A 26,075-nucleotide genomic window follows, 5' to 3' on the forward strand; every position below is an offset into this window, starting at 1 on the left:
TCATGTGATTTCTTTGTATAAGCACATTTATTTGACAGCACTGCGCAATATGATTGCGTTCTAAAAATACATGTTAATAATAATAATGATGATGTATGTACATATTAAAAAATGATCCTGAGAAATGTCCTGAATAATAAAATTATTAGGGATTGATTTTCAAAACAAATTATTTCTCCCCCTAGCCATAAAAAATGACCAAAACTTTACAAACAAAATCCAAGAGAGCTTTATATTAATGAACATTTTACATAACTGATTGTCCCAGATTAATTCCTCTTTGCCTCTGTCCAAACCATTTTCATAATATGAAAAAACTGTACAAAAGTAGAAACATGTAAAAACCATACTGGGATGCTTTAGTTTACTCAAAAGAGTCTGAAAGAATCTGAAACACAAAAGCACTTTTCTGTTGTTTTAACAAAACATTTAATGAAATAAAAAGAAGACAATAAAAACAGTTGACTGTACTGTGCATTCTAGTTAAACCCCAATTTTATTTCAATTTGCAAAAAACTCAAACTGTTAGTCATTGGTTCCGGTCAGACATTTGCTTGCAAAGTAAAAGGATAAAAAATAGTTTTTTTCATTTTACCTTTGGCTTTCCCCACCCCATTAAAGTAAAAACACAAAGACATGCTTAATATATTCAATGCACTTTTATTGGATCAAGATTAAACTTTGCCATTGGTCCTTTCTTCAAGAGTGAAGAGATACAAGTTTCACAGCTCACTGGGGAGATAAAAAGAACATCATTAGAAAAGGTCAAAGTTGTAATAACTCAATTGTTTAGGTTTGTGAATTACTCATCCACTTTATTCAGCAGCCATATTCCTTTGCCTCACTGATAAATATTGAGATATGGAAGTTCCTTATGAAGGAACTCAGAACTGATATTTAGGGGCCAATTTACTAACATTCAAATTTCAATTTTTTTTTCACAAATCAAATTTTTTTCTCTCTAAAAACTCATGTTTTTTTGTATTTCTAGAAAACTAAAAATTCAAGATTTATCAAATTTAAAAACCAAAAAAAATGTGTGGGTTTTTTGTTGTTGCATGAGAAAATTAGTATCTGTGGTTTTAAAAACCTGTAAATGGGCTTCTATGAGGCCTGTTAACTAACTTAGAATTTCTATTTTTTTTATTTCTCTAAAATATTTAAACTTTATAAAGTATAAAAGTCATAAACTCAAACACAAAATTTAGGCAAGCAAAAGCAGTCAAGGTCCTATAGGAGCTGCACTGATCCTGTTGGACCTTTTTTTAACCATTGAGACTTTTTTTCACTAGTAATTGTCCAAAAAACTAAAATTTTAAAGGTTTTCATATTTTTCAATCTTATAACATATTACAAGGCATTTGTGCTCGAAAATGCGTTCAATTCAAGGTTTTTTAGCCGATAGCGCAATCAATTAGAGTATTTGTTTTCCACCTTATTGCACTCTTTAGAGTTTTTTACATTTGAGTATTTTCATAAATAAGCAAACATTTGAGTATTTTCATAAATAAGCAAACATTTGAGTTGTGATTTTATTAAAGGTAGAAAAAAACCTCACAAACTCGACCTTTGATAAATAACCCCCTTAATTTTAAGAACTCTAAGAAGGTTATTTATCAAAGGTCGAGTTTGTGAGGTTTTTTTTCTACCTTGATTAAACTTACAACTCAAATGTTTGCTAATTTATGAAAATACTCGAATGTAAAAAACTCGAATAAATGCAATCGGGGGGGAAAAAGCTTGAATTGAATCAGTTTTTGAGCACAAACCACCGCCATTGACGTCTACATGACCTCTACAGGTTTTAGCTGGAGTTTTTACGCATTCTGGCTTTTTGCAGCTTTGGGGCATAATAAATCTCAAGAAATTCTATTTTTTTTATTCCCAAAAAATCTAGTTTTTACTGAAACTACCCTCGAAAAACATAACTAGACCTTTAAATAACCCCTTAAAACCACCAAAACAAGAATGGTATAGCCAGGTACCCATAATTTAATAAATAATGTCATTTTTACAAGATATTTGTGAAAAAAATAATTAGATAATTCCTTTTTCATTCAGTCAGAAAAAGCCAAGACAACTCATCACTCACCATTTGTAGAAGTCATGAGATCTCCAAGATTCAATAAGCTCCACAAAGTTAACAGTAAGTTTAGCGTCTGGTCCCTGCAGATCATCCGATCTTTTTTTGTTGAAGTTTCCACAAGCGCCACACATTGAACCAGAAAGTTCTGGGCTCACATTCAGGGTCAGACCTCCATTTTTATCCATAACAAGTTCCATGTCTTCTCCATTCTTTATTACTGTAGATTCCTCCACCAAGTCAACTGACAGAGATCCAGGTAAGTGAGTGGGTACGGCAACTTTTCGTCCATTCACCTGTAAAACAAGAATGGCTTTGTAGTCTCTTGGGCTCATGCAATATCATTCTATTAATTATACAATCAATGATCCAACTTGTTGAACAGCTAGGAACTGAATGTAATTATTCCAAAGAGTTAGAACACAGCCATGTAAACATTTTCTTCAAAGGCATATACAGTACAAAGACCTTATAATAAAACTAATTGTGTTCCATCTGTGGGTCCTTATAAAAAAAAAACACACAATAAATATATGTACAAACAGTACTTTTTATAGCTCTTACCCAGGCTTCTCCATTAGGCGTTATTGCAATTGATACACTTTGGAAATAAGCATGAACTGCTGATACATCAAAACCTCCATTTCCACTGCAGCTTTGGGTAATCACCACCACTCTGAACCAGGCATCGAGATCAACGTTACACACTGAAGCAAAGTCAAAGATATGGTTAGGAGGAACTTGGCCAGAGAACTTGTCAAATGTGATCATGCCACCCTCAACGTCGATGGAACAAGTGCCGTGTTTTTCATAGCAGGCTCGCTCTCCATTCTGTAGCTCACAGTACTGTGTGTCGGAACAGGAGAAGTTTGTGCACACGACAACGCCACCATTTTCACAAGTGCATCTTTGAAGACAGTCAGGGGAAAGTACAGCATCTCCAGCCTACAGGAAACCATAAAAGGAATAAAATACACATTAGTAAAAAAACAACTCATTAGTGGATTAATTCTGGGCATAACCCATTTCCTAAGTGTCCATTCTACAATGTGGTGCTCTGAGTACTACTGTGTATTTGGAGAAAAGATTGGACAATTCCAAAGTGATATTTTAGTCAATAGTAAATACCTATAACCTAAATTGATATTGGCATAAAGGGAACCATTTTGCTACAGGAACGTTAGAGGAAGACTCATCAACATGCTCATTTTAGTGGTTTTAGAAACCATGAATAAACTCTCTTTCTCTTAATCCACCAACGCGATGGAATGAACTCGGCAGGTTTTAGGTGGAGAATAGTCGAATTAGAACTCTTTTCAGGGTTGAGATGCTAAATCTCACATTCGAACTTCAATTCGAGTTGGTGGTCTTAAATTTGAATGTTTTGCCAAAAAAAAATCAAACATTTTAATTTACCATTACCAGACTTTAGTAAATCTGCCCCTTAATGAGTGATTGTGCAAATGTTGACATTAATAACATTAATAACATGGTTAATAACATTGGACCATTTGCTATATACTGTATTATAATGTGTAACATTATCAGAACATATTATTATCCATTAGATTAATGAGTACAACACAACTCACACTTAAGTATCTTCCATTGTAAACACAGCCGCATTTTTCCATTGGGACACATTTTCCACCATCAAACATATATTCTTTGTCACATTCACATCCCTCAAAGCATCTCTCTGAACATGATCCTGATACAGTAATTGCAGAACAGGAGCCATCACAAGTGTGGGTGCAAACCTCATAGTGACTTTGCTGTGGACAGGAAAGAGCTGCAACAGAAGCAAAATAGTGTTAATGCTTAATATATCAGAAGATTAGAGGTGACAACCCCACAAATATAATTATCCAGGACTATGGGGCCAGTCTGCAAATTATTGATATTGTGTATAGATTGGTACTATATATTATTCACTCATATAATTGTTAGGGACTTGTAATGAAATAAGGGCAACTTACGACAGAAAGTAGATGTTCTCCAAGGTCTAATCTTGGCTCCAGCTGCCTGGCATGCTGTGGCAAAAGCCTGGAGGCTGTCACACAGAATCTGGTTTTGACCATCACTAGTGCACATATCAAACAGACAATGGTCAAAGTATTCCGTTATGTTCACTAGTTCCTTGCAATCAGCAAATGGCCCAGTTTCAAGGAGTATCTGCCCGCATGCCTCATCCCTTCCAAATATGGCAGCCCTCAATGGGTCACAACCATTGCACTTTTCTTTGCAGATATTATCACAATCTGATTTTTCCAGATTTGTTTTCCAGGCTTTTCCAAATTCCTCCAAACTGTCAGTTAGCTGCCCAGAAGGCAAACGGAAATCATCATTTGACTGGCCATTAAAATCACCACAAAGTCCACACAGGGTGTCCTGGTAATCACCTGGAAGCGTTATTTGAACAGAACCCAGGGTATTGTATAAAACTGTTAGGTCAAAGTCAGTCTGAATCAGTATGTTAGAGCCCTCGGGATTAATATGTATCTTTTCATTCTCAAGAGTAAGGGGCAAGATATTAGCTTCATCATTGATCTGTGGAGTAAAAAAATAGATTTTAGTATAAACCTACATGCTATTGTAAGTACATTTTGTTTCATGGATGGTCCTATAAATACATTCAGAAATGTTATATACACATGCAGTTGTAATTTTGGAGGAAGGCTAAGACAGGCAAAGTCTAGAGGTTCGTGCATATAACAGAATTTTCCTATTAGACATTTATTTAGGCTCAACAAATCATACGCCTTGTTACAAGTGTGATCTCCTCTGTTCTGCCACTCAGTTGTGCTTCAGAGCAGTAAGCAGACACTGAGCATCATATTTATCATATTTACAAGTGAGCAATATACTCGTGTTTCCTCTCCTTATTATACTCCAAATCTCCTGTAGAAGAAAGGCAAGTTGCACAGTGTCTACTTACTCTTCAGAAACATCAATGAGGGACACTAGCAGACAAACAACCTCTGCACTGTATTTCTTATGCAAGACCTCTTCCAAATTTGACCATTTTTAGATTTTTTTTCTATAGAATCTTGTGTCAGTAACATGACTTACCTGTACTGTCCATGGTGTGTCCTTCATTAAGACGATCTCAGTTCCATAAATGTTGACACTAACAGACCTTATAACAGCTTGGTTACTTTGCTTGTTTTTTTCATTCTCTACAGTAATGGAAAAGTTCGCTAGGGCCAAGTCACCTCTGCAGACCTCAGTAAGGGTGTAGGAACATGACCCTTGGAAGTTGTAAGAAAGACCATCAAAAGAGCTGTAGTGAGTGCTGCCCGACACTACACAGGTTCCTTTGAAGGTGGAATAGCAAGCTTGGACTCCATTGACCACTGTGCATTCTTCATTGGCGCCACACTTTTTCTCCTGGCATTGGACTTCTCCATTCTCCAAACAGCGGCAGTACTGTTTGCAATCTCCATCAGGGTAAAATTCTTCCCCTTTCTTATAATAAACTTCTCTGAAAACGCAGCCACATTCGCTAAAGGGAACACACTGACCTCCGCTCATTATGAAACCACTGTCACAATAACATCCTTCAGTGCAGGATTTTTCACAGTCCTCAGAAGTAAAAAGACTAGCGCATGTAGCCTGGCATCCACTGCCACACATCTCATAGTGGCTGTTTGGAGGACAGGTGGGACCTAGGGCAAAGGTGGATAGAATTTTAAGATATTTGAGATGATTCTATAGGCTGTTTTAGAATTCTGTCTAGAATTAAGTAAAAAATTGGAAGGGTAACTGTTATAGTCACTTACTGCAAAATGTAGGTGTTCTCCATTGTTCAATCTTGACTCCTTTTTCTTGACAGTGAGAGGCATAGAGAGCAATGGCATTACACACGGCTGAATAAAAACCTTTGTACTGACAGCTGTCATACACACATTCAGTTAGGTAGGATGTTGGATCAATGACCTCATAGCATTCCTTGAAAGGTCCATCGACTTTGTTGAGGATCCCACAATACTTTTCATCCTTGTACTTAATGGCATCTTTTTCACTACACTTAGGGCACTTCTCATGGCACCCAGAGGTGCATTCTGGAACTTCTCCCACTTTCCACATATTTCCAAAACTGTCAGGTACCTGATCATCATCGGTCACAGGGATATCATCCTTTGGATCATTATTGTTGTTCCCACACAAACCACACACAGCGCCAATATAGCGACTGGGCAGCATGACTCGAGCATAATTATCCCAGTTGAAATTGACAGTGACATCAAAATCAGTTCTGACAAAACAATGCTCACCCCTCATAAATGCCTTAATTTTATTTGTTTTGTAGGCAAAAGGCAAAGACTTGACAACACCATTGACCTAAAAGAAAATAAATTTAAAAAATAAGATAACGATCCTCTTCCCATAAGGCTTGTGTGAACAATATTAAACAAAGAACTATGTTAAGAACTGCATGTTCGTTTAGAAAAAAAATATGTTTTTTTTTTTTAAACAAAATGCTTAGTGCATCCCTGTAGTAATTCAAAAATTTTTTTTTAAAAAAAAGAGAAATGCTTGGAGATATTTCACACCACAATTTTCTTACATTTTGGGGCCGATTCACTAACTTTGAGTGAAGGATTCGAAGTAAAAAAAACTTCGAATTTTGAAGTGTTTTTTTGGCTACTTCGACCATCGAATGGGCTACTTCGACCTTCGACTTCCAATCAAAGGATTCGAACTAAAAATCATTCGACTATTCGATAGTCGAAGTACTGTCTCTTTAAGAAAAAACTTCGACCCCCTAGTTCGCCATCTACAAGCTACCGAACTCAATGTTAGCCTATGGGGAAGGTCCCCATAGGCTTTCCTAAGTTTTTTGGATCGAAGGATATTCCTTCGATCTTTGGATTTAAATCCTTCAATTCGAAGGATTTAATCGTTCGATCGAAGGAATAATCCTTCGATCGAACTATTTGCGCTAAAATCCTTCGACTTCGATATTCGAAGTGGAAGGATTTTAATTCCCAGTAGAATATCGAGGGTTAATTAACCCTCGATATTTGACCCTTTGTGAATCGGCCCCTTACTGTGTTATGCCAAAATGACAATAACATTTATCTTTGTTCAATTAATCGATATACAGTGAGGGTATAGATGGACCAGAGTTATTAAATTACAGGTAAGGTGTTATTTACCATCAAGTAAAGGGTACTGTCTTCTTGTTACAAAAATAGAAAATGAATTAAAAAATGAAGAATTGTTTGCTTTAAAAAAAACCCTATGGAAAAAGGCCTTTCTGGGTTTTTAAGCTTTCTGCCTTGATGGTTTTTTTAGCTAATAGGTCCCATAGCTTTATTATGCCTATTTATAAATATTAATTGGGCTGAAAATGCATAATTTTTAAACAAATACATTTAAAAATAATTTTAGCAAACTGTAAAAATAAAAATTTTAGGTTTTTATTCTCCAATTTCCCATAGGGTATTAAACAATTTATTTTGGTAAAAATTGAAATGTTATAATAAGTAATAAGATTTAACAAATTATGAATGCAGTTTCTATGTTATATTCTATGAATAGCATAAATTCTGGTGATATTTCTACTGGTATTAATACATTTTGATGCTTTATAAAAGTTCTGTTTCTTAAAAAAAAATTAAGGGGCAGATTTATTAAGGTTTGAAATTGGAATTCGAATTTTCTAAAAAAAAAAAAAAACAAAACTTTCGTCAAAAATCAAAAATTCTAATTTTAAATCACCAACTTGAATTTGAATGTGAGATTTATCACACCTCGACCATGGAAACAGTTCTAATTCGAATATTCACCACCTAAAACCTGCTGAGTTCATTTACAAGTCAATGGCAGAGGTCTGTTGAACCATTTGAAGATGTTAATTGCCTTCTGACATTCCAGCTTTTATTCGGAGGAAAACTCGATTCAAATTCAAATTTTTGGATCAAATATTGTTTAAGTTTTTTCATAAATTACCTCCCATTCGTGTTGCAAGTACATTCAAATTTATTAGAGTTAAAAAAAATTCACATAAAATTCAACCTTTGATAAATAATTCCTTTATGTATAAAATAATATAATTCAATTATATTTTGATGCTTTATAAATATGGCAATTTGAGTATATTTGGACCTATATTTTTTTTTTCTGCAGTAATAAAAAGAGAATTCGTACCTGGATCTGAAGAGGATAATTTCTAGTTAAAGTGATGTTCTGGCCGTAAACCTGCAGAGTCAGGGCTTTTGTGTAGGACACACTTTTCCTGCCTCTTGCCTCATTCTGAACATTAACCTGGAACGGTGTGAGAGTTGGGTCATTGGAGCAGACTCCGGCAAGCTGGTATATGCAGGTTCCCATGAAGTCATATTTCCTTCCATCAAACGTTGTGTAATGGGGGTCACCAGATGATACACAGGTTGTGTAGTTTTCAGGATAACATCCTTGGACACCATCAACCAGCATACATCTTTCACCAGATTTGCAGCTGGACTCTTTGCAGTCCACCAATCCCAGAAGAGAGTTACATTTACAGTGAACACTACATTTGTCATCATTCCAAAACTCCTGGTTGGGTTGGTAATAAAATCCATTTTGGCTGCACCCACAGCTTGTTAAGGGCACACATTTGCCAGCGCTGAGGATGAATCCGTCATTGCACTGGCAGGTCTCCGCGCAAGCTTCTGTACATCTGTCTGGAGCATTTCTGTCAAAGCAACTGGCTGGACAAGCAGTGCCACAGACTTCATAGTGACTGTTCTCAGGACATGGGAAGACTGAACAAAAATCAAATAAAAAATAAATGCAAGCCATAATGCTTTACCATAATATAGTGTTAAATATTTTAAAAATCTTGTTTAAATTACACTTCTGACTATATAATAAAATTAGGTGGAAAATGTTGGAAAAAGTATAAAAAGTATAATAAATAAAAACAATTTAGTGAAAAGGACAAAAATATGCATTTCTTAGTATATATATATATATATATATATATATATATATATATATATATATATATATATATATATATATATATATATATATGCACCCACTTTTATGCCAAAGTAAAAAATCCATGTTATTATATTGATCTAAGGGGTAAATTTATCAAAGAGTGAAGTTCCACCACTAGAGTGAAATTCTGCCACTCTCCATTAATTTCTATGGGATTTTGAAAGGCGTATTTATCAATGGGTGAAAGTGAACGTTCACCCTTTGATAAATACGCCTATAAAAATCCCATAGAAATGAATGGAGAGTGGTGGAATTTCACTCTAGTGGCGGAATTTCACTATTAACTTCACTCTTTGATAAATATACCCCATAGTCTCTATTAGTAGATCAGCAGTTGCCTGCAGAGAAAAGTACTATAGATGGAGTAGAGGGGCTTTATCTGCATATACTTTAGGCTATCACTGCTGCTGGGGTAAGGCCAACAATTAAGCTTTCATCAATTAAAAAAAACATATGTTACTAGCAGGGAAGTTGCAGAGTAGATTCTACATTTATGGGTTCTTTTACATCAAATGGAACGTTCCTCTGCCTAGCAATGTACAGCTCAAAAATGGCCATGCAGACCACTGGCAGGGAGAGGGTTCATAAGAAGATCATGAGCACACAATATCACTTCTCCTGCTCCACATACTTGAATTACATATATCAATCGTAATGTCTCAATTCTATGTTTGCTTATCTAACATATAGGCATTCACAGATCTAAAAAGCCAAGCCTTTACTTACGGCATCCAGAGGAAGTTCTCCAATCATAAATGGTGACTCCTTGCCATCTACACACGTCAGCATAGGACTGAATGGTGGTACAGTGAAGGTTCAGAGCTTGACCATTATTGCAAAGATCATATAAGCAGTTACTGAAGAACTTCTCTGGGTTAATTATGGAGTGGCATTCTCTGAAAGGCCCATTGATAGTATTGTTGAGGAGACCACATGAGTCTTCCTGTGAATACCGACTAATCATATTGTCATCACAGGTGGTGCAGTTCCCTTCACAGGTGTCCCAACAGAATGAATCATTTTTATTCACTTTCCAGCTCTTGGCCCACTCTGTTACAGATACTACTGGTTCATTATCTGAGGTGATTTTTTCATCATCAGGGTCTTGGTTGAAGTTTCCACAGAGACCTCCAGTGCTTGCATGGTAACTGCTGGGGATTGAGACCACCACTTTGGTGTTATAATCATAGGTCATCTGAAGGCTAAAATCTGTGTTCAATATAGCGTCAGATCCACTGAATGTTATTGAAACCTTTCCATCCAGCAAAGTCACTGGGGTGTTGGCAATTTCATTATTTACCTAGAGTTAGAGATAAGAAAAGGTAGAATTTGGCTGTCAGTTGCCAAGAACAGCAGTTGTGACACAACATGGTATGTCCTTTGTACCTCTATTTATGTTCTTCTCCCCATAAGGTTTGACTGTGTGTCCAAAGCAGATGTCCTCTGTGTTTAACCCTAATACCAACCTTGCTCTACAATGATAAAACCTTATTCTACATATTACTGTTTAGACTGCATTTCCCCTTCATTTTATCTTCTAAAAATGAATCACTTTAATTAATTAAAACTTCAAAGAAATCTTAAAAGAATCAATCAGCAATGCGAATAAAGAATGAGGGCATTTGCCAAATGTGGCCAGAAATAACCAACAGTCCACCAAAGTTTCTCAATGACTTACCCTGACTTTGCCAAATTCGCCTTTCACAATAGAAATCTTGTAGTCATACACAAAGACATCAATCTGCCTGATAAAGGAGATTATTGGACTCCCCCGGTTCTCCTTCTGTTCCTCTATCCGGAAAGGGACTAAGGTTGCATCTTCACCAATGTACTCGGTCAGGACATATGTGCAGGTACCCTCAAACTGAAAGTTGAAGTTGTCATAGGTTTGATAGTGTGGTGCACCCCAAGCCAAGCACACACCTTTATAATCAGGGACACACACTGGATTTCCATCTTGAACTTTGCATGTTTCTTTAGTTCTGCATGTAACAGACTTGCATGGATCTGGAATTAGAGATGCAATCAGGTTATTTAAGGAAGGGAATTTTTCTATGTAAAAAAAACCCATTGTATATTTAAATTACAGTATATATTTCAATTTTATTAAATTATTGTGAATCCCATTAATTGAATATAAAGGGACCCCATTAATCATTTCAAATTTGAGAGTATGTTTTTGAAAAATGTTGCCTATTAGGGAGCTCGAAGGCTGCATTAAGTCCTTTAATAAACATTTGTACTTGTTGCCTCTTCCCCTCTCCTACAGGATACACTTACAGGATAACAGCAATGTCTATACAAATTCTACTCATTTGTGTGTATATCTAACCAACATTTCTCAGTTCATTATTTCAACCAACTGCCTTTCTTTGTCAAGTTTTCCAAACTCGATTTGATCATCAATCAAAAAAAAAATCTGAAAATTTGAATGACAAATTTGGTACAACTTCCAAAACTCAAGCTATTTTATTAGTCATACTTTTTTACTGTTTTGTCATTTGAATGGAATAATGCAATAAAATTTTGTCCCACAAACTAACAACTGAATTTTTACCATTTAAGATTTTTCAATACCATGTCCGTGTCAAGTTTGTTTTTTTACAATCAAATTGAATTTTTTTTAAACAAAATGAACAAATCTGCCCCCCATGTAGAGAGTTCAGTGTACCCAAAGAACACTCCTCAAAATCATCTTCAGAGCAAAGTGCACACGTACCCACATTAATGCATCCAACAACTCCATCTATGATGGTGCATACTTCCTTGGGGCCACAGCTGTAGGGGTCACAGATCATGCCTCTGTTGGAATAGCAAGTGCACGTCTGAGTGCAGTCTTGTGAAATAATAGTTTGATTTGCCTGAAACACAAATAAATTCAAATTATTTTGGAATATTTTGGGCAATGAAACCATTGGAAAGTCACACATTTCCCATCATCAAATATTTCCATGCATTTCCAGTAGATTTTAATTAGAGTGATCTCAGTAATGAAGATATACGGGGATGGAATCCGTTATCTGGAAACACGTTATCCAGAAAGCTCAGAATTACGGCTCCCATTTTAAGTACTGTAATTCCGAATTTAAACATATACTTTTTTTCTCTGCAATAATAAAACAGTAGCTTGTACTTGATCCCAACTAAGATAGAATTGATCCTTATTAAGGAACAATCACATTGGGCTTATTTAATGTTTGAATGATCTTTTAGTAGACTTCAGGGATGGAGATCCAAATTATGGAAACACCCCTTACCCACAAAACCCCAGGTCCTGAGCATTCAGGGACTACATGATTATTATGAGTAAAGGGGACTGCTAAATAGAAAAAGGATTTTTTTGCATGTTTTTTAATCATTGCTATTTCTGATCTGTCATTATTAAGGTTAGTGACCCACAAGAGGTGTAAAGAAAGGTAAAGTTGCCCTTTAAAAAAACAAAACCTTGTTTTGTTCATTCATACACAATTCCTTGTGCTTTAGAGTGTGGTAAAAATATAATCAGTTTTAATGAGGTAGATGCTAGAACGAAGGGAGAATATATAATACGATATATAAGGGATTATCATTTCATTTCAAATTGGAGTGCAGAATTGCGTCAGCTAGGAAGAACTCTCCAGGAGCTAGTAGTTATTAGTCTGACTCACTTTATAAGGTCCTATGAGCTCTTTAAAGGATCTTTCCAAACACAACCTTCCCATTCTTTCTAAAGGAGGAGTGAAATGATAAATACAGTACATCAAGTGCTATTGGGGGGCAATGAGAAGTACCAAGCCATGGCCTGATGAGCAGTTTCAATATGAAAACATCTGTAATTTGTGTATTTGGCTTAAGCAGCATGCACAGGAGATGTTAGTTCTAGTAGTGTACAAATCTTAGCTGCTCCAACTCCACAGTGCAGAACTGTTTATATACTCCAAGATTTGGGGCTACAGCATGTTGCTATAGATCACCATTCATTACACTAATATTAGGATGACGATCCTCTCTTTTGTGACACCATTAGTACACATGAAATGCAAGTGCAGCTGATTCATGGCTGCATCTTCAGCACAAAAAGAATGTGTCAATCATCTTTTACCTTGTAGTAAGAATTACTCATGTAGCAGCCGCATTGTTTTGGGGGTACACACTGTCCACCCTGGAATAAATATCCATCATCACATTCACAACCCTCTGAGCAGGATGTTGGGCAGATTGAGGTGTCGTAGAGCGACGAGCAACTGGTTGTACAGAGATCAACGCAGGATTCAAAATGGCTGTTCACTGGGCAGGTGAGTGCTATAAAAACATAAGGGGAAACATATTAGTGACAAAGTATATTGGAAGTAATGTGAAAGCAAATGGTTTCCTCAGAAATTAGTAGGAGGAGAACTACTGGACACTCTACTTGCATATCTTCTGCAAAAGATACTCACGACAAAAACTTGGAGTTCTCCATGAATTGATTTGAACCCCAGAGGCCTGACACAATGCTACATAGTTCTGAAGGATCAAGCAAAGGTCTCCAGTTCCATCACAAAGGGAATTCACACAGCTGGCACGATACATCTTAGGATCGATTGTTCCATGGCAGGCTGCAAATGGGCCATCCGATTTCACAAGAATACCACAGTAGTTTTCTCCTTTCAAGATCTTTGCTTTTTTCGAGGGGCAAATAGGGCAGGTTTGATTCTCTCCAGTACATAACTCACTGGTACCGCAGAAATTGTCGGAATCTGAGTCCTTCCAAGAATCAGCAAAAGTGACAACATCATCAGCTGGGCTGATATCATCTTGAGGGTTCTCATTGTAATCACCACATAGACCGCACGTATAGTTATGATAGTTTCCAGGCACTGTTACATGAATTGAGAAGTCAGAAGTTATCACCAAGCCAAAGTCAGCACGAAGGACTACCCCTAAGCCTTGATGGTCTCCTTTCAGCTTCCCAGAGTCAAGATCAAAGGGAAGATTTTGAAGAATCCCATTTACCTAAAAAAATAGAGACCAATTAAATAGTTGCTAAGAATTGCTCATTCTACAGTATATAATACTAAAAGTTAATTCAAAGGTGAAACACCCCTTTAATAATTGCAATTTATGAAATGTTTATTGATGTACCTACCAGCATTTTGATTTCAGACTTAACATAAATAGTGACGTTATACCCATAGGCCTCCAACGTTAGGACCTGTCTCTTGCTCACACCACCGGTAACCAGTTCTTGATTTTGCAAATGGATGACATATGGAGTAAGCTTAGATCCATCAGGTAGACAGGACTTTGATAAAATATAGGAACAATTTCCGTAGAACTCAAATTTCTGATTATCAAAAGTCCAGTAGCTGCCTTCCCCTACAACAGAGCACGTGGATGATCCAATTGGTTGACAGCTTTGAACTCCTTTTTCTACACGGCACTCTTCATATGGATCACAAGAAAAGGATGAACAAGTCACTACGCCGCCAAATGCGCAAGTGCACTTTTTGTCACAATTGTCTTCTGGGAAGAAGACCTCGTCAGGTTTATAGTACTTTCCACTATAAGTACAGCCGCAGTCAGACAAAGGAACACAATAGCCACCGCTCAGCACATAACCAACATTACAGGCGCAGCCTTCCTGGCACTTAATGTCGCAGTTTGTAGATGACATCAGAGAAAGACAGGTGGATGGACACCCATTTGTGCAAACGTTGTAGTGACTGTTGTCGTTACATGGAAGCTCTGCAATATAAACAAATTTCATATCTTGCATCAATGTTAAAGCCCACAAAAGAAGAACTTGGGGAGGGCAAAGTAATCAATGTGGACATCACTGATTTTGCTCTTTATTTTTGACACCCTAAAGTAGTGGTTCCCAAATTATAGTGTTTAGCTACCCAACAGCTGCTGGTAGGTGCTTAGCTTGTTCATCATTTCGGTGGAATTTTGGGACTTAAACCAAATAAATCAGAAACCACAAAGTAAATCAGAAACCACCAACCAATTAATGCTCAGACTAGATAGATAATTCAAGTTTAACTACAAATTAATTTATTATGCTGAAGACTGAAGTTCTGACGCATTCTAAACTGGAATTTTCAGTTATGTTACCAGGAACATTAAAATGATTTAAGGGTAGATTATTGAGTTGATGATCTTTATAGCTATCATAATGGTAATAATAATATTATCTCTTGATGATTTATTTTCTTCCAAATCATTCCATGAATATCCTTTCCTGTCCATGTTTCTGTCTGTCCTCAAACCACTGCCTGAGGGGCACAGATAGAATTCTGGAAGTAATGATAAAAACTGCCGCTGAAGGTCTTCAAGTTGGACCTGATGAAAATGTGCAACATTTGCTACAGAATATATGTCCTTTATACTATATCTGTATCTATGTTACCCTTACCAAAGGGTCCCTCTGCCCTTTCAGGTCAGTGAAACCAAAAACTATAAGGCAATTTATTGCATCATTTCATAAAAGTGAAAGAGAGCTACCCCTGTAAAATCAGGAATAATACATCTTTAGAAGTACTAATTGATACTCACTGCAGAACTCTTCCGATCTCCATGGATAGACTGTGGCTCCAGCTTCTTGACATACAGAGGTGTATCCAGTGATAAGGCGACAGCTGATATCTTCTCGTTTTCCATAAGAACACATATCAAAGACACAGTCCAGGAAATAATCTTCAGGTGGGATGACTGCATGACAATCTCTGAAAGGGCCATTCTTATCCAAAATCATTCCACAATCTTTTTTGGTTTTCCTTTGTTCTTTTACCAGAGCAGTTAGGTTACAGTTTTCAGGGGCACCTCCAGAACAACCTGGTAAGTCAGCTACTTTCCAGCTATTTCCAAATTCAATTGAGTCAGTTGTAATTGTTCCACCCTGGGTCATCAAGTCATCATCAGGCTGGTTGTTGTAATTTCCGCAAAGGCCACAAACAGACCCAGCGTAAGATGATGGAACCGTGACGGCAACACGTGCATCCCAGTCAAAAGCAACACGAAGTCCAAGCTGTGACTGAATGATACAGTGTTGTCCAGAACGGAACACAGTGATACGGCCAGAGCTCAGAGTCAGAGGAAGATTTGACAATATACCATCGACCTGCAAAAAAAGTAAAAAGTTGACTATGTCAATTGGTAGTTTGCAATGTCTAATAAACCAAGAGAATAGATTGAAAGATCAGTTTTTGGTAATCGATTGAGAACAGGATAATAGTGCTCATGGAACAGGACCAATAAGAGGCATATGGGTTGAGCCTAATACTGTTGACCATGGCCCTGGAACATCCCTGAGGTTCTGCAGTAATGGTGGAAGGTGGAGAAGGTATTTATCGAGATTTCCTTATTTAATAAGATTTCCATTAGCACTTACATAGCAGCAGATATCGGGGGGTTGTTTGCTCATTCACACCCTACAAAAAGTCAAGCTCACCAGTGAAATTAAGATAGCCTAATATAAAAGCCAATAAGAAAATGGATCTTTTCTGCTGAAAAGGTAAAAACAGGTTTTGGACAGTAATATGCTTTTTAAGCAGGTTTCACGCAGGTGGTCATTTATTTATGTAGATAGAAAGCAAAGAAAGGGACCGCAACTGCTCACCGCTGCTCCTAGCCAGGTGCTCTGTCGAACAGTGTCCCAACTGCATACATCCAGTGAACTTGAAACAAGCAGACGGCACTTCTGGAATAGGATTTATTGGGGTTACTGCTGTAGAACCTTACGCGTTTCGGGAATGAATCCCTTAATCATAGGTAACAATACATTCTCAACAGCTGAGTTTTATACCAAGTGGAACAGTGCCCCCGTTTTAACGAGACCCCACTAGGGGGCACTGTTCTACTTTGTATAAAACTCAGCTGTTGAGAATGTATTGTTACCTACGATTAAGGGATTCATTCCCGAAACGCGTAAGGTTCTACAGCAGTAACCCCAATAAATCCTATTCCAGAAGTGCCGTCTGCTTGTTTCAAGTCCATTTATTTATGTACCTTCAACTGTCCCACCTGTTCCTGGTGATGTCAGAGATGGGCAGGTCAGGTGCAATATATACAGTATTGAGTATTGATGATACGGGTCAGGAAGGTGGTATATTTTGTATTTTGTTACACTAGATGACTTTGACCTTACCAGTACTTGATCAGGAAAGTCCCTGCGCATTTGGATTTCCATGGAATAAATGGTCAGATTAACAGCTGTGATGTAGGAGACAGCCCGGCTTCCCCGATTTTGGTTGCGCACGTTAACCTGGAAATCAGTCAGCCCCTTGTTCTTGTTACAAAGTCCTGAAAGCTTGTACTGGCAGGTCCCCTGGAAGTTATAGTGCAGGCCATCATATGTGATATAGTGAGGGTCACCGGATGCAGAGCACTGGCCGTAAGTGATTGCGTAGCAGTCTTGAATGCCATTTTTTACCGTGCACTCCTCTCCACTTCTACATCCATTCTTTTTACAGGTCACAGTGCGGCTCTTTGCATCACAGGTACAGCGCTGCTTGCATCCAGTATCAGCCCAGAACGTCTGGTTAGGGGCAACGAAATGTCCTTGATAAAAGCAGCCGCAATTTTCTTTCGGCGTGCACTTTCCTTCAATCATAACAAACCCTGCATCACACTCGCAAGTCTCGATACAGGGCTCAGTGCATTTTGATGGGGCATCTGGATCCTCACAGGTGGCCGGGCATGCGCTCCCACAGAACTTATAAACACTGTTGGGCTGGCATTCCAAATCTAAAAACATTCAAAAATGGATATGTATCATTGAAATCAACAGCTGACAACATTTTCAGGGATGGCTTTCTGTTAGACTAGTGTCTACACACTCTGCAGATAAATATTCCATTAGTTATATATTGCTAATCCTTTATATGTGTTAATAGATTGTAAGAGAATTATAGGGGGCATAAAGAGTGATGTTTGGCTAATAACCTATACCAACTTATGTTTGCTTTCTGATTGGTTGTTCTAGGTTATAACCCCCAACTCCATGTTCTGAATGTAGATCTAGAACAATTTTTATCTTATGGATTACTAATTAGTCTGCAAGCTCCAAGGAACCAAACTCTTGGAAAGGCAGCAAAAGTCCTTACTAGAGGGGAAGATAATTCAGTGGATACCACCATGTTGCCAATACTGAAGAAAACAGTGTTACTTGTGCTCATGTGTGTTAAGTTAGTGACACCAGAGTGAAATTGTCTATTCTGTGCGCCCATAAATACCTTTTCACTAGCATTAATTAAATGTATGTGTAAAACACGTTAGGGGTCATGTAAAATCCAAGGGGTGCATATGCAAGAGCTCTAAAGGGTGCAAGAGAAAAGTGCAAATAAATTAAAGGAGTCTTTGTATGTTCACCTATAATGTAATTCTCAAATAAAGCTGTCCTGGTTAATATCCTGTGGGTACAGAAGGAACCCCATAAAGTTAAGTTGAGGGCTAGGATCAGAGACTGAGCAAAAAGGGTTTATTGTAATTAATCATTGACATGTCTTGGGATGAGGACCTTACATCTCTATTAATGTCCAAGAATATGACATGGGAGGTGGGAAGTTTTGTTTATTTACTTACTGCATCCTGTAGCATTTCTCCATTCAAACACTGGGACATTCTCCCTTCGGCAGGAATCACTGTAAGTCTTTAGGGTTTGACACAAGATCTGTTGGAAGCCGTCATTTAGGCAGAGGTCATAGATACAGTTGTCCAAGTAAATTTTTGGGTCAATAGTTTCATGGCATAATCTAAAGGGCCCATTTTCCCTTAAAACAATTATACCACATAAGGACACGTCACCATATTTCTGCTTTTCTGAAGGAGAACATTTTTTGCATGGCCCATGACAGTCATCCCAGCATGTACTGGGACTGCTGCTTTGCACCTTCCACAGTTTCCCATACTCAATAGGATCTAGAGAGACATGGTCTTGGGAGAAGAGGTCATCTCCAGGGATATCATTGAAATTGCCACATAAGCCACACACTTTCTCAGAGTAGCTGCTTGGGAGGTAAATTTTGAAGAGCATGTTCCAGTCGTAGAATACTCTTAGTCCAAAATCAGTAACAAGAACAAGTAAGGATCCGCTCTGGAACATCATCAGATTTCCATCCTGCAGTGTGACTGGAAGCTGGAACCTTTGGTTATTCACCTACAATAGATGAGGAGTATCAGACTGTGTAATGCCCCTGTATAATCAGTTTAGTAGAGACTTGGACTGGGAAAAAATGTTATGACCTCTAATCGAAACCTGGATCGGTGCTGTTCTGCATGTATTACTATCAGTAAGCAAGTTTGCTCTATTGCTATTTTCAAAATTAGTCACTGTATCTACCAGTACAGCTACTTCTACTTCCATAAATTCACAGTCCTCACACTAAACCACATTTTTTACTAGCCTTGAGATGCTCTTAAACCCACTGGAAACATGTGCTTGAACCAAATAGTTTACTGTTAAGGTTTCATGTATCCTATGGTGACAAAATTCTTAAACTTATAATCACCTTTTTCTTGACAGTACACATGGTGATATAAAATTCAGACATTTGCATCGTATTAGGCCATGTATGGACCAGCCTAGTAAAGATAAGAACTGGCTAGATATCTATTGGGACATCAATCAGGAGAACTAAGCATAAATCCACTCTTTTGGTGTGCTCTTTAGGTGGTCTCTCCAAATGAGCAGATCTTTACATATATGTATAGATATGTATAGACCTTCTATAAATTTTGTGGGTCAAATGATCACCCTATTCTCATTTGGCTAAGCATGTTGATGGCCAGATTGAGCAAACATCCACTCATTTAGCAACCTCTCCAAATGTCAATAGCTATTTATTGGGACATCCATCAGGAGAGCAGTCCTATCTGAGGAAGAGCTGGGGACAAATTAGGCATATATCCAGTCCTTTGGTGGTCTCTCCAAATAAGTAGATCTTTAAATATCTGTCAGCTTAGCCGAGACCTTCTATAAACTTTGGGGCCAAATGAACACATTATCCTCATTTGGCTAAGCATGATGGTGGGCCAGATCGTGCAAACATCCGCTCATTTGGCAACCTCTCCAAATGACCATAGGTCAAGATTAAGTGGGATCTTCCATACTCTCTATTAGCAATAATGTCTCTCTGTGGAATGTTCCTAGTTCCCTACTGCCCAATTTGTGTACAGGTATGAGATCCGTTATCCAGAATGCTCGGGATCTGGGGGTTTCCAGATGATGGATCTTTCTGTAATTTGGATCTTCATGTCTTACGTCTACTAGAAAATCATGTAAGAATTAAATAAGGCCACTAGGCTGGTTTTGTTTCAAATAAGTATTGATTTGACTATAATGGAGTCAACCGTTCTGTAATTCGGAACTTTCTGGATAATGGGTTTCCGGATAACAGATTGCATACCTGTACTTGAATTGACCTGTATAAAATAACTAGATATGAATGAACCTGTTACAGGTCCTGAAACTATTTTGGGCTTAATGTTTGCATACTGACAAAAGTAGACATTAGTGTATTGTGTGTGCACATTTATCAAGCATATTTTCAGCTTTTATATATGTACATAACCTACAACATGCAGTTCCCTCATATGGATTTCATCACATCTTTCTAGTTTTTTTGATCTATACAACATTTACATATTTACTTTGATCATACTCACCCTTACTACGCCAATTTCTGACCTGTAGCTGGAAATATTGTATCCATAGACCTGGATAAGAGCATTGCTAATGTAGGACACAAGAGAAGAGCCTCTGTTCTCATTGGTCGTCTCTATGTTGAAAGGAGCTAAGTCTGGGTCTGTTCCGCAGGTTGTGGCCATTGTGTAGGAACACGTTCCTTGAAAGTCGTAGTTTTTTGAATCGAAAGTGTGGTAATGTGGGTCGCCCCATGCCCAACACACAGCTTCACCATTTGCAATACATAAGGCTCGGCCATGAACGATTTTGCAGGTCTCGAATTTTCTACATTTAAGGAGACTGCACGATTGCCTGGTGGATCCTATAAAAAACAATAATAGAGGCAAAATAAATTCAATGAAAATGGGAAGAGCACCCCATATACTGCGGAGCTAATGTCATAAGAGCGCAATTTAGAAGGAACGATCCGTTTGTAGGTTCTTTTAAATGTGCATCATTCACGTTGCACGTTTGCCCTCGATAACATCTACAGTTGATTTACTACAAGGTGAACTATGCTACTAGTCAGACTTGAAAAACTTCTCTAAGGGAATTACATCCATCAAAATAAAGTCTCAGACCTGGGGTGAAGTAAGTGCAGTTTCCATGTAAACTGATACAACTTTCCCAGACTGATCTATGATAGTTACGCTGTATTATATAATTTTAAATAGAGTTTACATTATATAATATGTAAAAAACCACCAACCCTTATTTATACAGCTTGATATGTTGTGGTTTTATTTGATTTCTGGGTGTGACATTGAAGCCACTTTTTGGCTCCTTGAAATGGAGATACTGGAGAAAGGACAGTTTCAGTCAGCTCCAATGAGTTTAATCTCATTCAAAGATACATATATTTGTCACTTTCTATTTTATAAAGTTTGGGGAGGAGATCTGAGGGAACTGATCGCCAGGAAGGTGTAAGGGGCATCAAAAGCTATGGGGGGGTGTATGGTAGTGTGGCAAGTGGCTTGCAAACCAAGCATATGGGGAAGGGTTGGGCCTTGGGCAGGGGCGTAACTATAGAGGAAGCAGACCCTGCGGTTGCAGGGGGGCCCAGGAGTGTAGGGGGCCCAGTGAGACCCTAATTAATTAGCAATTTTAATATATCTTGGTAAAATAGGCCAACTTATAAATATTTTGGGGCCCTAAATTGAATCTGAATCCGAATCATGCTGAAAAAGGCCTAATCCTGGCCAAATCCGGTGCATCCCTATTAACAACAGCAGGAGGCCTTCACATCTATCTAAGCTGGAGGTCCCATTATTGCTGCATTGCCTGGGTCTCAGTTTCCTTAAATTCTGGCCATCACGTTATTTACTGATACCCTGGGTGCAAGAGCACAAAAGGACGAAAAATATAGTCATGGCTGGAGTTGTTAATATTTACTGCAAATTGTTCTTTTGTAGAACAACTACACTTACCACCAACACATGTAGCAACCTCTCCATAGACATTTGTTTGAGAAACGCCAACCACGATGAGTCCAAAGGTGTTGTTTTTGCTTTCAACCATATAATTTCTATCATTGGAGTCCAACTGGAGACTTCCCCATGAGTACTCAGTTCCATCGATTTTCTGCCAATTGGGTTCCTTCAGAGGTTGTTTATCCACAGTTATTCCTTGCAACGATGATGTTTTTGCTACAGCGAAGGCTAGATTGTTGGGTGTGTCTTTGCCTACAGCTTGGTAGGAAGTACAAAATGATGATACATCTGGGACACCCAGTAGAAAGGTGTCGAATACTCTTGTGTCTTGTCTACCCCCTGCTGAGAATAAAAAGACCTGAATGCCCTCTGATGAGCTTAAAAAAATTGGTGCATTTGGCTTGAGCTCAATTTCAAGGGACTCTCCTTCAAGCAGTTTATAGGTTTCCTTCTCATCCTCAATCTGATATGTCAAATGTGTTTTTTCTGCAGCCGTCACATAAACCAGATCATATGAGGTCTTAAAAGCAATAGGTGCAATAAGGTAAGTGCTTCCCCACATAGGCACAGGCTGGAGTTGCTCGTAGACGTGGCTGCACCTAGTCTGCAGGGTGGCACACGAGTGACCACTGAGGACAGCCACTGGCTTAATTGAGACAACTTTGGTGCCAGTTAGGTCATCTTCACTCTGAAGTGCCACAGATTCAAAAGGTTCAAGGGTCAGGGTAAGTTTGCTCCCTTTACTATAACGTCGATTTTGGAAGGTAACCGATCCAGTAAGGGATATAGTTACGGTGGTTGGCTCTTTTGTTACTACAGCAAACTCTTTGTAGGAACCCGTTGGACCTCTTGGTGGCGTAAATACATAATACTCAGTACCAAGTTCCTAGGATTAGAAAAAGAAAGATAATTCAAAATAATGAAATTAACAGAGAGGTTGGGGTATCACAGGCATTATTTTGCATTGCTATTTAAGCACTCCAGTGCTGGGGGGCTCTGGGCCTATCCTAAGCATTCTTCTACTGGTTTCTGTTATGTATATTTAATATCCAAATTGGGTTCCCTATTGTTATACTGCCTGAGATATACATTTTAATTTCTCGCCTTACTTTACACTCATGAGATGAGATAGATTAGATTAGTAATGCTCCATTTTCCCTTACTGGGTCCTAGGTTTCTTTGGTTACTAGCTCAACTGCTCTGCCTATACCCTAACTGCCTGAGACCAGACCAATGATGATATATCTTACTTCATGTTTAAAGGAGAAGGAATGTCATTTTACAATTGGGGTGCCAAAAGTTAAGCACCCCCAAGTGACTATTTTTACTTACCTGACACCCCGGGCTGGCGCTCCTATCAGCAGAAAACCGCAACGTCCCAGGGTATTTCTAGCGAGCACCACGGAGATATCCTCTTCCTGCTTCATTGGTTTTAAAATTAAATGGGGCAGACGCATGCGCAGTAGAGCAACATAGCCGGCTTTTCGTGCAACTGCGAGAAGACCCGAAGAAGCAGGAAGAGGATCTCTCCATGGCGGTCGCTAGAAGAACCCCCTAGCCTGTGCGCTTTTCTGTTGATAGGAACACAGGCCCAAGCTGTCAGGTAAGTAAAAGTAGTCACTTGGGGGTGCCTAAATTTTGGAACCCCCAAGTGTAAAATGCTATTCCTTCTCCTTTAAGATAGTCTTATGTCTATTCCAGGCTTTCTTCACTACTAGGTTATTGCCTTCCATTGTATGCCCATTCTATAACTGCCTGAGAAATGTTATACTATTACCCCACATCTTTCCTGATGCTACTCGGAACCCTGACTCTAGCTTAGAGTCTGGGACTAGGTCTGGGAATCTGTAGCAATCCATTAGACGGCTTTCAACGGGTGGGCGGTACATGCTGCATGATGATTGGTTGCTATGGGTTACTAGACCTGGTGAAAACTTTATCAAGACTTTTACAGTAGCCTATGTGTTTCAATGGTCACTGCCTCAACTCAGTAGCCCATTTCCTAACTCCCATAAAAATATTCAGGATTATTCCCAGTATTATATAATATATTTAAGGTAATCGATGATACCCTTGATTATTAACTTCCAATGTATCCACTTGATTAGAGCTGAGGTCCGATTTGATCAGTATAGCTTAATAAATGACTTTAATAAGAGAAAGAAAAGAACCCCTCTTCTATCAAGTAACGTATGGGACCTGTTATCCAGAATGCTCGGGACCTGGGGTTTTCCGGATAACGGATCTTTCCGTAATTTGGGTCTTCATGCCTTAAGTCTACTAGAAATTCATTAAACATTAAATAAATCCAATAGGCTGGTTTTGCTTCCAATAAGGATTAATTATATCTTAGTTGGGATCAAGTACAAGCTACTGTTTTATTGTACATAGAAAAAGGAAATCATTTTTAAAAATGTGGATTATTTGGATAAAATGGAGTCAATGGGAGACAGCCATTACGTAATTCGGAGCTTTCTGGATATCGGGTGTCCGGATAAGGGATCCTATACCTCTACTAAAGATGGTCTCACAAAATCAATTCTCTGTATAATTACAAAACCTACAACCCCCGTAGTTAAAAAATCAATAAATTACCAACTATGAAATAACACCAATCTGCAATCAACCTTCAATTAATTACACAATTCCTAATTCCAAGTGCCTGTGTCATTGTGCCAATTCATTACATTTCTAATTAAAACTCAATTAATTGGTGCCTTCGAATAATTCTGTAGACAAATTACTTGGTAGATATGTAAAGTGCCAATATCAATTCATTTCAATTAATCCAATGACTTTTTAATAATCAATTGATATATTTTTAAAGTGCAGTGACAATAAATAGAGTTAAATTGAATCTCCCAATTAATTAGTAACTATATAAAGTGCTTGTATGTATTGATTTCAATTGATCCAATGCCTTTTTGGTAAAAAAAAAAAAATCCCAAAAAACATTGGATTAATTGAAATCAATACATACAAGCACTTTATATAGTTACTAAATAATTGGAAGAAAGAATAGGTATGAGTCTATTTATTGGCACTGCACTTTAAAATATTTTACTTTAAAATATATCAATAGATGAATAAACTAAATTAATTCATATTAGCACTTTACATAGCTACCAATTAATTTGACAACAGAATTAGTCAAAGGCACTGATTAATTGAGTATTAATTAGAAATTTAATGAATTGACACAATGGCCCAGGCAATTATTATATAATGCTTGAGCCGCATTTGTATCAGGACCTTTTCCTGTTTTTATATATCTATGGTTGCAGGCTCATATGGAAGTCCATGCTCTAACTGCCTGAGAAAGATCAAATTATTAAAGGAGAACTTAACCCCTCAGTAAGAAAAGCCCCACCTACAATCCTAGATAGTCCCCCTCACTGTTTCCCCTATAGTTCATTACCCCTGAAAGTTTCCCAAATACATTGCTTGTGTATCGTTGCAGAGTAAACGCATAGAAGTTCTTGGGCGCCATGTTCCGGATCTTTTCCGGGTAATCTTCCTTTCAGTAATTCACGGCTCATGCGTAGTTGCTTGAACTGGAAGGCTGCTCCAACTACGCATGCACCAATACGGCAATCCCATACAGATGAAGACTGAAGATCCGGAAGATGGTGCCCATGAGCTCTTCTGCACTTACTCTGCATCGATATGTAAGCAATGTATACAGAACACAGGGGTAATTAACTATGCAGAGTAAGCAGACTATCTTGGGTAGTAGGTAGAGGCATTTCTAATTGGTGGGTTTTAGTTCTCCTTTAAGTTTCTACTGTTTAAGTGCCCAAAACTTCCCATTATACTTTGCAAAAAGCACACGGAATTCCTTTTGCAATTGATTTTTTCTAGGCCTTGATGCCACAAAAATAATCCTGAAATATTAGTGGGAACCAACAGTTTCTGGAAAAGA

General features: G+C 38.0%; 1 protein-coding gene across 1 annotated transcript in view; it reads right to left on the reverse strand.

The window, feature by feature from the left end:
* Positions 1-405: 405 nt before the first annotated feature.
* Positions 406-26,075, reverse strand: part of LOC108696890 (IgGFc-binding protein) — a 37,235-nt gene continuing 11,565 nt past the window's right edge. The window contains exons 5-23 of the mRNA XM_041569098.1: positions 22,151-23,039; positions 20,705-21,045; positions 18,623-19,196; positions 17,187-17,785; positions 15,596-16,160; positions 14,187-14,785; positions 13,498-14,053; positions 13,161-13,360; positions 11,799-11,940; positions 10,758-11,086; positions 9,806-10,379; positions 8,240-8,838; positions 5,866-6,427; positions 5,156-5,751; positions 4,063-4,633; positions 3,676-3,875; positions 2,648-3,028; positions 2,093-2,379; positions 406-732 (exon numbers count right to left, since the gene is read on the reverse strand). Of these exons, the coding sequence (XP_041425032.1) occupies positions 723-732; positions 2,093-2,379; positions 2,648-3,028; positions 3,676-3,875; positions 4,063-4,633; positions 5,156-5,751; positions 5,866-6,427; positions 8,240-8,838; positions 9,806-10,379; positions 10,758-11,086; positions 11,799-11,940; positions 13,161-13,360; positions 13,498-14,053; positions 14,187-14,785; positions 15,596-16,160; positions 17,187-17,785; positions 18,623-19,196; positions 20,705-21,045; positions 22,151-23,039 (8,574 nt within the window). The 3' untranslated portion in view covers positions 406-722. The remainder of the gene's footprint in view (positions 733-2,092; positions 2,380-2,647; positions 3,029-3,675; positions 3,876-4,062; positions 4,634-5,155; positions 5,752-5,865; positions 6,428-8,239; positions 8,839-9,805; positions 10,380-10,757; positions 11,087-11,798; positions 11,941-13,160; positions 13,361-13,497; positions 14,054-14,186; positions 14,786-15,595; positions 16,161-17,186; positions 17,786-18,622; positions 19,197-20,704; positions 21,046-22,150; positions 23,040-26,075) is intronic.

The sequence above is a fragment of the Xenopus laevis genome, chromosome 7L, assembly GCF_017654675.1.
Source record: "Xenopus laevis strain J_2021 chromosome 7L, Xenopus_laevis_v10.1, whole genome shotgun sequence".
NCBI classification, from domain to species: Eukaryota; Metazoa; Chordata; class Amphibia; order Anura; family Pipidae; genus Xenopus; species Xenopus laevis.